The sequence below is a fragment of the Cheilinus undulatus genome, linkage group 15 (genome assembly GCF_018320785.1).
Source record: "Cheilinus undulatus linkage group 15, ASM1832078v1, whole genome shotgun sequence".
Taxonomy (NCBI): Eukaryota; Metazoa; Chordata; class Actinopteri; order Labriformes; family Labridae; genus Cheilinus; species Cheilinus undulatus.
The window spans coordinates 17,476,855-17,489,091 of record NC_054879.1 but is presented as its reverse complement, the minus strand read 5'-3'; the positions used below and the strand labels follow the sequence as shown (position 1 = coordinate 17,489,091).

The following is a 12,237-nucleotide window of genomic DNA, read 5'->3' as shown; positions in this document are numbered from 1 at the left end:
TTCTTGCTAGCATCAAGGTGAACAACCGTCTAACAACATAACAATCTACACTATAGCTTTCTAGTCACACTTTTTAAGAGTAACAACTGTTTTTCATTATGAACCCATTGAGTAAAAGCCAAGAAGAAAATACTGTGGAGCTGAATATGTTCAATTTGACATGAAAAACACAAAAATTCCTCTCACCTAAAGTTCAACTGTCCTACTCCAGAAAAGACTATGTAGGTGAGCTTTGGTCCCAATTCTGGAAATTTCCATACCAAGTTTTGGGAGACAGTGCCTTCTGGGGGCGGGATATAATGAGTATGACAACCAACCCCATCCTCCCAGACCAAGCTAGATGGAAACAAACTGAATTAATCTGTCAGAAATCTCAACCGCAGACCAGTCTGGGAGGAAAAGAAGCTATAGGAAAATTAGGTTGGATTTTAAAGGATTCATGCAAAACATGGTATGAAGTTAAAAAAAAAAAAAAAAAACTGAAAGAAGACAGTAAACTTATTTGTCCTTCACAGTCTACCAGATCTAAAACCTGGACAGATCGATGATGCATTTTCCAAATGTTGTGAAAAAGGAATAACAGCTATAGAGAAAAAAAAAACATTTAAATCCTTTGATACTCAAAGAAGCTAGGTAATAAGGACTTTAGAAATCTGACTGGTGCTTACAAGAACTCTCCTTCAACGACTGTCTCAATACAGTACAAAAGTTTACAAAAACTAAATGGTTGTAATATGCTGTATGTAAAGGCTACATGGGAATGATAATTGAATATTACTGTGTCAGAAAGTGACTGGTGGTCTACTGTAAGTCTACACACAACAGACATCCATTAGCTCTAGAAGATGGAGGGAATTCAGGTGGAAAAAATGAATGCATTTCTTTGTTACACCTCAAACAAAAAATAAATTATTTAGTACACACCAGTATTGTTGGAGACCCTGTGGACAAGTGAATGCCAGTCACTCATGTACTCTGGTTCTGTATAAAACGACAAACACTCTGGGATACAATCAGACTCTTCTGTAGATTTTTTGTTACAAGATTTCCAAGTTTCCATAGACTCTATGGCTGTGCCCGAAACCACTCACTCATTCCCTACTCCCTATCCACTATATAGTGAGCAGCATATAGTGGACTATATAGTTGTCTCACAATCAAAATGTTTAGCAACAACTATTTTCACAAAAAAAATAAAAAATCCTAATAGATAAAAAAAAGCTTGTGCCTTTAGTGGCAAAATAGTCTAAATTTTTGTGTGTATTATCATTTATTTTTGCATAAAGATTATGGTCTCATGTCTTGTAATGCCTGAGAGTTACTCCATTTTAAATCCTTAACATTTTCTTACAGATTTGGTTAAAACCAACAAACAAAAAAGTATTAAATAAAGTTTTTAAATGTTTTCCTATGATCCACTTGTTCATCGTTTATGTTTGAGAGCAGCAACTGCGATGCATGATGGTAAATATTGCTGGGCTAGTGAGCATCAGTTGTTCACTACTTTTCAAAATGCATTGTAGGAAAGAATGAGTGCACTAGTGAATGACATTGCTCACTCAGAATTCGGACATCACTACAAAATGCCGTATTCACTATATAGTGCGCTATATAGTGAATAGGGAGTGACTTCGGACACAGCCCATATCTATATCCCAATTTCCAGTGATAAAATACAAAACAAGGATATTGATCTCTTCAAAATATTAACACTTGCTTGCATAAAGGCCATTATGGGGAACTAGTGTAGAAGTGACCCACAAGCTAAGCACAATGGCTTGACATTGTAGAAGAAATTAATTTCAAAGAAACAATTTAAGGTATCACAGAGCTGGAGTAAATGACTGGGTCCAAAAAGAAAAGGGGAAAGCTAAGACCAGCGGTTATCAACTCCATTTGCACAAGGGCCAGCTTTTTCTTGACAGACAATGTGCAGGCCAGACATTGTAATAAACTAAACTAAAAGAAATATTTTGGTCTCATTAACATATTTTTGTAAAAATATTGTTCCTTTCATTCCAAAATTAAAGAAGCTTTAAGCCCTAAATGGTGAGAGCAGTCCCTATCACCTATACTGCAGCCAGCCACAGGGGGGCGATTGAGATATTTTCTGTACATATTTCTGGAACTGAGTTTTTTTTTTTTTTCAGCTAATATAATATTTCTTTTTAATATTTTTATTTAGCTAATGCTGTTGTGAATGGCCATAAGCACATGCAGGAAACAGATCTTCTGTATAGATTCACAGAAAGGGAAACTGCACTCTCAAAGAGCTTAATGTTAAATTTTGATACAAAAAAACAGCAGCTTTAATCAAGATAAGAATGATAAGAATGCGTTTACCATGTCAAATTATAGAAATATACTTGTGTGCTTCTTGTTTGATAAGTTGCTAGGTGAAAGGTTTTATTCAAACTTCAAGAAAAAAGTTAAGCAAAACCCTTTTTATATTTTCTGAGTTTAATAATTCTCTGGGGGCCAGATAGGGAGCCAGGGGGGCCTGATTTGGCCTGTGGGCATACAGTTGATGATCACTGGGTTAGACTATCTGCTGGAAGTATGAAACTATCGGAGAGTGGCCCCCTGAAAAATGTTATGTTACATGTGTTGTTGTTTTTTTTTTTGTGTGTGTGCGTTTATTCTTGTTTTCTTATAGTGGGAGAACAAATTAAGAGTCAAGCTCCTTTTTGTTCTCCCTTGTGCCCCCCATGACAATAAACTGAAATGTTAGGTGTATTCCTAGAATAAAATTAAACATGTTCTAATGCAATCTCCAAGTGAGTACAATTAGTTAAAAATAATAGTTTGCTGTGGGGAGAAGTGGGATAGGTTTGGATGTTAGAGTTTCCTGTAACGTACCAGTATCTGTAGGAGACAAGATGCCTTCAGAACTGTTTTTCTGCAGAGCACCAAAACAGTCACCTTTTTGTTGCGCCAGATCTTCCACGGATTATGTGAACATCCAGTCCTAGTTCCGTAGTGCTTAATTACATTCTCGTACCACCTCGACTAATTACACTCTCATCAGTCAACATTTTGTTTTACTTACGTGCTGATACACAGTGACTGTAAATCTTGGAAGTGATCAGTTACAGAGGCAATACAGGCAAAATGAACAAAATAAAAAAAAACGTTAAGGTAACTGGCTGAGTTAATAGAATCTTGTACTTATCAAGTTGTAACTTTGATCCTTGTCATCTCTAACAAAAATTAAAAATGTATTTATGCCTCTTTAAATTTGTAAAATTGGTTGTGTTGACCAAATGTAGTGTTTTAACAGCATTTTACAACTGCGTTGCTTTCATATCACCGTCTCTTTCACATGTGGGTTTATTCCTCTGTTCCCCAGCTATCTGTTGTTATAGAGATCCTTGCGTTTTCTCAGTTCCTCTAACACCCGAGACCTGAACTGGGTCCAGTCTTCATCCTGGAACTGCTGGATGCCCAAGGCCAGATGAAGCTCCGCAGAGTGGCTGCGCAGAAAAGGATTGTACTGCTTCTCTTCTTGGAGTGTGGAGGGACTCTGCAATGAAAGTGTATGTCAAAAACAGTTGTCCCAAAGACTGATGTCTTCCTATAGCTGCCACTTGCAGTTCTTTCATAGAAAAGTACAGATGTTGGTGAAAAGTGATTCCTGCCCATTTAAGCAACTTTTCAACTTGATTTTTTCAGCTTACTTCAATTGTACAATCCTGCTGCAAATCTTCTCATCAGCAACCTACCCATTCACTCCACGTTTAAACACTGATGGCAAAGGTTGCTATGGAAAAGTGGCCATCAGTATTAGCTAATCCCATTCATATACATTTACACATCACTGATGCAGCAGTGGGAGCAAATTGGGGTTAAACGCCGTACCCAAGGATACATTGACACATCACTGCAGGAGCTGGGAATCAAACCCACAACCCTCTGACTGCGAGACAGCCAACTATACCTACTGAGCCACAGTCGCCCTAATAATCAAACTGAAAGTTAAACTAAGATCAGTGAATACAAGTCCAAGAGAAATCTGAAACTAACACCAGCAAAGTCAAGACACAGGGGTTAAACATAGGGGTAACAAATTACATTTACTCAAATTACTGTAATTAAGTAGTGTTTTGGGCTCTTGTACTTTAATGAGTACATTTTGAAATCAGTCCTTTTACTTCTACTTAAGTAAGTTTTAACCAGAGTAACTGTACTTTTACTTGAATCCCACTTTTCCATCTCTGGTTACACATCTATTACTTGTGCCCACAGATAGCCTGGCGGTCTAAGGTGCTACCCATGTACGCGTGCGGCCTGGATTCGAATCGAAACCCTTACCGCATGTCTCTCCCCACTCTCCCTCCCATTTCTGACTCTGTCCACTGTCATCCTTTCTGTAATAAAGGCATGAAAAGCCCAAAAATAAATCTTCAAAAAAAAAAAAAAAACATCTATTACTTAACTTTTATCTGAATTATTAAAATTAAGAATGATATTGATACATTTCTGTGACTTGAATGTAGGCCTTCTGTATGGGCCCTTTCACATGTCTACAACTGTTATTTCTAGCATTTTATGAGACCTTTTTCACATTCAAGATCTGTAATATGCTTTCTATTTTCTAGCTAGTCATTGGTCATGGGCTCACAGTCAAGTCTAAATATACAAATTAATGTCGGAATCTAAAATTATCTCAATAATATTAACATAATTTCTTATATTATTAATGGAAACTGGCAGCAATGTGTATTTTCAACAAAAAAAAGGTTTTGAAATGAGAGAGGAAAGAGGGAATGTTTATAGTGCAAAACAAAGGGCTTCAATGGATTCAGTGTCCTATAAAACCCTAGCTAAACCTCTCACAAGCTAAAAAAGATTTATTTAATTTTTTATAGGTGTAATAAGATACCTTTAATAATACAATGGAAGAGAAATTTCTTGGTAAGGAATGTATTCCCAGATTGGTTAAATAACTGAAAATATTCCCTTACCAAGGTGAAGCAAACACAAAAACTTCTAATACATGTAGCAGATAAACATTAACCTTCATTAGGCACTTAACCCACTCCTGAACCTTTGCTGTGCTGCAGATGGTATTACAGGTGAGAAATGACTAATACAACACATTTACCACTCCAGTCCTTTTTCTAGTTGTTCAAGAATGTGTTCTTTTTTTCAGAGGTGTGCATGAAGGTCATAACAGTGGAGAAGTACCATTCTCACCGTGCACAATTTCTGGCTTCTCTGCTGCAGAACCCACTGATATTTATTTTCCCTGGCAACGTTGCGTGGCTCAACCTCAGCAGCAAACAGCAGGTTGTCCTCCGCATACTCATGACCTGAAAAACAACAAGGGAGACACAAACTAAAATCTACATGCCACCTTATAAAGCATAACATTAAAAACAAAATCTACAAGCTTCCCAATAAAAAGACTAGAAAAAAATTCCAGAGTATGTACATCCAAGTACAGAATCAGGCTTACACAAAGAGACATTTGCAGGATTTTTTAAAAATTACTAATAGTAAACCTTTTCTGATAACAGCTGTTGAATTACTCAATCACTGAGTCAAAAAGTTTTACTGTACAAAAGAGCACAAATTTACACAATAATGTATAAATTTACACAATAATACACAGTAATGTGTAAATTTGGGAAATATTCTTTTGAATTATTTCTCTACAAGTTGATTCATAGGGGTCTCCAACCTGCAAGCTGCTCTTTAATCATTTGCATACTACATCAACCTCACAAAACAGTGATGCAGTTGACACTGAAACTCTGACAACTGAAAAGGTTTTTCTTACCAGGCCACACCAGAGTATCATCACTTAAAGATGCAACTGTGTCCAGAGATGATAGCATTGTTGAGGGATTTCCTTCAAACATTCTCCCTTTGAACAAGAAATGTTATTTTTAACAAACAAGTAATCTTCAGTTAAAGAATGGCTATTTACAGTGGCTTTAAAGCAACTATATAAACCTTTAGGAACCGTCATGGGTGAAAGTAAGCCGGTATGGTCCAGCACTGCAAACCACTAGAAGATTTCTTGCCAGTATGCAGTACAAGTAAGAAAGGAGATCAACTGTCAAAACCAACATTCAGAACCTGCCACTTTCACACTTTCAGTAAGAAAACACATCTGATACGCTGTCGTCTTACACATTTTCTCCTTATCAGTTGCTTGTAAACCATTTTGTTTTGGTTACTGTCCATGCTGAAGGAAGCCTTGTCTTTCACTACCAAAAGTTAACAGGAGCACATGCATGCACTTCGGTGTTTTGTTAGTCTCAAAGGGTATGTTTTTATTCCTTGTAAAACACACTTTATTACATGCAGTTTATTGTTAATGTCACAAAACAAATGTAGTGAAACAATGTGCTTTTGAGAGGATGGGTAACTTTTCACAAGGTTTTGAAGTGGCCACATGAGTAGACTTTTAAGCAGGGAGGTTTGTGCATTAAAGCATGTGGATGATTGCGGGTGAGTGGACTTGTGTCTGTGTGTGTGCTCAGGATACAGGCTGAGGAGGAGGAGAGATAGAGGCAGGCTTTCCTATTGCTCTAAATGGTGCTGATCTTTTGAATATATAACATAATGACAAATTTAGCTTGTTTTTTAGTAAGTTTGCAAAGTTACAGTGGGCAGTTGTTGAAACAATGACGTATGACATCAGGGATTACTTTGAATTAAATTCTTTATTGCGTTATTTTCGTGTAACGCATTATTTTGACAGCCCTGTTATTGATATAAAGTGATGCATATCCTTCAGACTCTGGGACCTTGATTTCCAAATGAAATGCAAAATGTACTTTCATCTAAAAAGAGCACTTTGGACCACTGAGAAACAGTCCAATCCTTTTAGTCCTTAGCCCAGGTAAGACGTCTCTGGCATTACCTCTAGTTCAAGAGTAGCTTGACACAAGTAATGCAACAGTTGTAGCCCATATCCTGGATTTGTCTTTGTGTGGCGGCTCTTGAAGCACTGACTCCAGCTGCAGTCCAGTCCCTGTGAAGCTCCCCCAAATTCTTGAAAGGGCTTTGTTTCACAGTCCTCTGAAGGCTACAGTTATCCCTGTTGCTTGTGCGCCTTTTTTTCCTTCATTTCAACTTTCCATTAATGTGCTTGGATACAGCACTCTGTGAACAGCCAGCTTCTTTAGCAATGACTTTTTCTGCTTTACCTTCCACGTGCAGGGTGTAAATAATCGTCTTCTGGACATCTGTCCAGTCAGCAGTCTTCCCCATGTTTGTGTAGCTACTGATCCAGACTGAGACCATTTAAAGACTCAGGAAACCTTTGCAGGTGTTTTAAGTTGATTAGTAGATTAGAGTGGAACACCATGAGTCTCCCTCATTTTTTTTTAAGATTATTTTTTTGGGCCTTTTTGTACCTTTATTTGATAGAAGAGGACAGTGGATAGACACGGAAACAGGGAGTGGGGGAGAGACATGCAGCAAAGGGCCTCAGGCCAGATTCGAACCCGGGCTGCCCGCGTACATGGTGCACGCCTTAACCACCTGACTACCAGGGTGCCCCTGAGTCTCCAACATTTAAATCTTTCACAATATTCTAATTTTTCTGAGCTACTGATTTTTGGATCTTCATTAGCTGAAAGCCATAATCATCAAACTCAAAATAAACACTTGGAATATGTTAGTCTGTGTGTAATGAATACATATGATATTATTGATGATATTATAATTTATTGAGATATACCTGTATTTCAATTGATGTAATTCTGTCTATACTCACCACATCCTGAAAGGAATACCAGATCACCTGAGAAGAGACAGGGGGGTGCACCCACCACCCGGCCATCCAGTAGATAGATCATATGGCCAACTGTGTGCCCAGGTGTGAAGAGGGCCATAAAGTTCATACAGCCAACTGTGACTGAGTCCTTGTGAGAGAGGGGGCTGGTAAAACAGGGAATAGGCCAAAAAACAAGAATGTATGATGAAGGGATAGGGATTTAATGTGTGTGTGTGTGTTACAAAGCAAATCAAAGGAAACTTAAAAATTTTTAGGGAGAAAATAGGTAAACTCATGTTCAATCACAGAAGCCGAAAGAAGTTATAGGAAACACATTTGTAATCTGGCAGCCAATTTGTGAAAAAAAGTACTAAAAAGGTCTGCTATTCTGTAATTAGTGTTGTGAACATTTAGAATTAAGCTCCAAAGGTAAAACAATTACCAGACTGTCTACTTCCTATTCTTCTCTCAGCTCCTCTTGACTCAGCCTCTCCTTTCGCAAGACACTTGGTGTCCTTTACAATAAAAGGTGTGAATATATCGGTATCTGTATCAGCTAAAATGAGTTTAGAAATATCGCCCTATCCGATACCGATAATAATCCACTATCGTGCATTCCTGGTTAAATTAACAAGTGTGTGAAATAAAAAGGGCAACATATATACATGAAATAAACTTGTGATAAAATAAAATAAATTTAGATTTTGGATGCTGACCTTGGGTGGCAATACCCAAGAACAAAACAAGCAATTTATTGTACAGTAATTACTTCCTGTTAGACCAACAGGAGCTCTGACAGAAGACACAAGACAGGACTTGGTACAGTCAGACTAATCCAGCAGACTATGAAAGAAGTAACTTACTGTGTGAGGCCAGGAATGTTATCAGCAGCATTTCCATAGACTCTGCAGGAGCTGTGAAGCTTTTTTAAGCCTTTATTTCCCCCACTGTGGTCCCTGCAAATAGGAAAGAAATTAGAGGGTCATCCAGTATTATGGAAACAGTAAACAAATACTACCTTGTTATAACCATCAATAACTATGATTTCTTATTGCTCCATGTTCTTCCCAGTGTCTGATGGTTTCCAGAGAAGTGTTTAAGATTTAATGAGAAAATCAAATTCAAAAAACAAGCAGTTTCCCAATAATCATTTAAAGATTAAAAACTAAAACACAAATAAAGCATATACTTTCAGGCAGCTTGATATTCCATTAAAAATCAAAATCATTGAATGAAAAAAAAAAAGAATTCTCCCTTTTTCATTTTCCAAATTAAAACTAATAAATGAAAAAATGTTTGTTTTTGATGTTCTAATCAAAATAATGAAACTGAAAATGTATCTGTACAGCTGGAATGTTCATTGTTTACCTATTTGCCTGACCTGCTGCATGTGTTGTGCTCAGGCCTAAGTCTGTACTCTCACCAAATTTAGGCCTTTGGGGGGGTAGTTAATCACAATTAATGCCATTAATCTTGATAGCCCTAGTTTTCTACATTGTCTTGAAAACAAACTAAATATGAAACTATTAGTTAAAAGACTCACCAATGCTTGTGTGTGCAGAGTATTGCTTCTAACATCACCCCCTCTTCCTCAAGAACAGCCTGGAAAAATGGAAAAATGTAATCCTGTCAAAACCTTTAACTGTAATTTACAACACCTTAGCAGTAGTTTATTCAAATGACCATTTATTACAGAAATAATGACACACGCTGAATCAGTATGCATTAAAATTCATACTTGTGAGCATATAGTGGTTACCACTGTGAATGTTGCAAGGACAATCCCATACTTCAGTCATTTCTAGTTTTAATTAAATATATTTAATTTCGTAATCCTAAGGGAAACTAAACTTTATACCCTCCTGTGACCACACTAAACACATAGGCAGAGAGCACAAACAGAACCTACAGACATGCTTTTAAGAAAAATGTCAGAGAGAGGAGAGTACACAAGGACTGGTGATGATTGGAAACTGGCAACCATTCCCAATCCCATGACTGGCCCTTATCAGTTCTGATTAGTAACTTTTATATGAACCCCTATATGTGTAGAAATTATACACAAATCTTGTGGTAAAGGAATTTACCTGAACTGTTTGTGGATCTGCAGGGTCTACAACAACAGCAACACTGGAGGCTGTGTCAATTATGAGATAGCTGTAGTTGTCAGACAGCACAGAGATGGGAATTATTTTGATACCTGTGGGCAGAGAGAGTTAAAGAAAGGTTCAGACCTCATCATCTTAAATGGTCAAAGTAAACATTAGGCCTATTGAAGGTAATACTGTGTCCATAGCCTTAATTGAAAAAGGAAGCACATTTGCAGGCAAAATAACAAACCTGGCAAAAAAGTAAGGACATTTGTGTTTAGTACATTATTTCTTTGTTGTAACAGTGCTTCTTGGCAATAAATTGTGTACCGTTGGAAAGCCTGTTTATTTCCTTTTGAAATGGTGCCACATTTGTAAGGAACATGCATTTGTGGGATGAGCAGCAGAGCTGAGTATGTGGGCTGCACCCATGAAAAAAATGCCAAACAGCTTAATCAGCCATTGACTCTTGTTTGGTGGATGGGATGATTGAAGTCCAAAGAAACAAGACATACTGGCAATCTAAATTTAACTCCTTATTCATTTAACAAACAGGACCCTCAGTAGCGTGTGGAAGAACCATACTCACTCACAAGAACCCAGCACCTCCTCCTCATCCTGGTCATCAGCCTGGTCACAAACTGTGGTTGTGTTGGTCACTCTGGCACAAACAGCACACCCAAGCTGATCCCACAAGTGGTCAATGGGGCTGAGGTCAGGACTGCTGGCAGGCCATTCCATCCTCTCCACTCTTAAATTCTGGAGGTATTCTCTGATAAACCCCGCTCTGTGGGGGCGAGCATTGTCATCCTGGAGGATAGAGTTCAGTCCCAGACTGTGGAAATATGAAATTGCCACTGGTTGCAGAATCTCATCTCAATATCTCTCTGCATTGAGATTGCCTCCAATGATGACAAGCCTTGTTTTTCCATTAAGGGAGAAGCCGCCCCACACCATCACACTGCCTCAACCGAAAATGTTACTCTATCGATGCAGCAATAAGCATAGTGTTCTCCACGTCTTCACTACACTTTGACCCTATTATCCAGCCACCATAGGCAGAATCTGGACTCGTCACTAATCATCTGTTGCAAACACCAAACTAGCACCTGATTGTAAGGACTTGGGGGTACCAGGAGCTCAAAACACAAGTCAGTAGTAACAGCAGAATAAGCTGTTTGGCACTGACAGAGAAGATTTGGCAGATTTTTCATGGATGCAACCCACATACTCAGCTCTGCTGCTCATCCCACAAATGCATGTTCCTTACAAATGTGGCACCATTTAAAAGGGAAATAAACAGGCTTTCCAACTGTACAAGACGTATTGCCAAAAAACATTGTTACTACATCCTGTAAAACATATGGATCCATGTGTTGTCAAACCCAAAGCTGGGTTTTAAGTTTTACATGGATTACTCTCAGTGCCTCCATATGACAACAACAGCAGGATGGCATGAATTTAGTAAACTGGAGCATACCATTGAAGTCCGTGGGTTGAGACGTGGAATGTCCAGAAGGGTAATGTTCACGGGCTTTCTTCATTTGCCTTTTGTAGTACATGTAGCCAAGTCTGGTTTTAGTGTACAGTGTGTACCTGCAAAACAGTTTTCATGGTTGGGGAATTCAAAAAGCCTCGTGTTTGATTCAATCTCGAGACTAGTAATGCCAACTAAGTCTTCTCAATTATTTAGTGAAGCTGTCCGTCTGATCCCAGTACAACCATACAAGTCTAATTTCAGCGGCAATTATGCTTTGAGGTAATCTGAATGTCCAGCAAACGGTGCCTACGAAAAACTGTTGGAGATTGGGCATTCTTACAGAGTTTGCTTAGGACATTTAAATATGGAATATATGTTTAAACCCCGTGGGGGCTCTGTGTTGACAAGAGCTGGCGATATTATCCCGTGGAGGTAAACAAAATGTTAATCATGTAGACTAAGGTCATACTATACTCACGCGATTCGGAAAAGGGGCTTCTCTGAACGGGCCATTATTTCATGGATGCATTTCTTCAAACAAGCCGGACCTCTGACTTTATGAAACACATATACAACAAATAAGCCTAACGCGGTACATGTAAGCGTTACAATCCAATCAGGAAACGCCATAGCATCCTCTGTGTTTTTTTTTTCTTATTCTTCTTCCCCTCGTTTACAGCGGTTGGCAGCCATCGTTTCGGTGCATTACCGCCACCTTCTGTAGTGGAATTTTTGCGCTGATGATGGACTTTCATACTCCACAGCAGGAGTTCTCAACCTTTTCAGCCCGCGACCCCCAAAATAAAGGTGCCAGAGACCAGGGACACCAACTGTATCTAAAGGTGGTTGCACAGCCATTCACAATTAAGATTAGTCATGTACAGACAAGCCCATCCATAAAGGGGGTTAATTAGGAGAGCTTCCTGGCGCCCAGC

At 38.4% G+C, this 12,237-nt stretch overlaps 1 protein-coding gene across 2 annotated transcripts; it reads right to left on the bottom strand.

Moving 5' to 3' along the window:
• Window positions 1–2,274: 2,274 nt before the first annotated feature.
• On the bottom strand, window positions 2,275–11,924 carry pnkd (PNKD metallo-beta-lactamase domain containing). 2 transcript variants are annotated; one of them, XM_041807528.1, is made up of 9 exons: window positions 11,781–11,924; window positions 11,303–11,418; window positions 9,820–9,932; window positions 9,276–9,334; window positions 8,596–8,688; window positions 7,733–7,896; window positions 5,783–5,869; window positions 5,188–5,312; window positions 2,275–3,523 (listed from the first exon to the last, which is right to left on the bottom strand). In XM_041807528.1, the coding sequence occupies exons 1-9, from the start codon at window positions 11,813–11,815 to the stop codon at window positions 3,350–3,352; spliced, it is 966 nt and encodes a 321-aa protein (XP_041663462.1). In that variant the 5' UTR covers window positions 11,816–11,924; the 3' UTR covers window positions 2,275–3,349. The 2 variants fall into 2 exon arrangements, with proteins under 2 accessions (XP_041663462.1, XP_041663463.1); XM_041807529.1 differs by lacking the exons at window positions 11,303–11,418; window positions 11,781–11,924 and adding an exon at window positions 10,412–10,524.
• Window positions 11,925–12,237: the final 313 nt, after the last annotated feature.

What these genes read in the sequence shown, in the direction of transcription:
- pnkd (XM_041807528.1), bottom strand. Translation starts at nt 11,815, where the DNA reads ATGGCCCGTTCAGAGAAGCCCCTTTTCCGAATCGC. An exon ending in AAGCCCCTTTTCCGAATCGC is followed by an intron (nt 11,419 to 11,780) that starts GTGAGTATAGTA and finishes ACTGTTTTGCAG; the next exon opens with GTACACACTGTACACTAAAA. An exon ending in AACATTCCTGGCCTCACACA is followed by an intron (nt 7,897 to 8,595) that starts GTAAGTTACTTC and finishes CTGTTTTACCAG; the next exon opens with CCCCCTCTCTCACAAGGACT.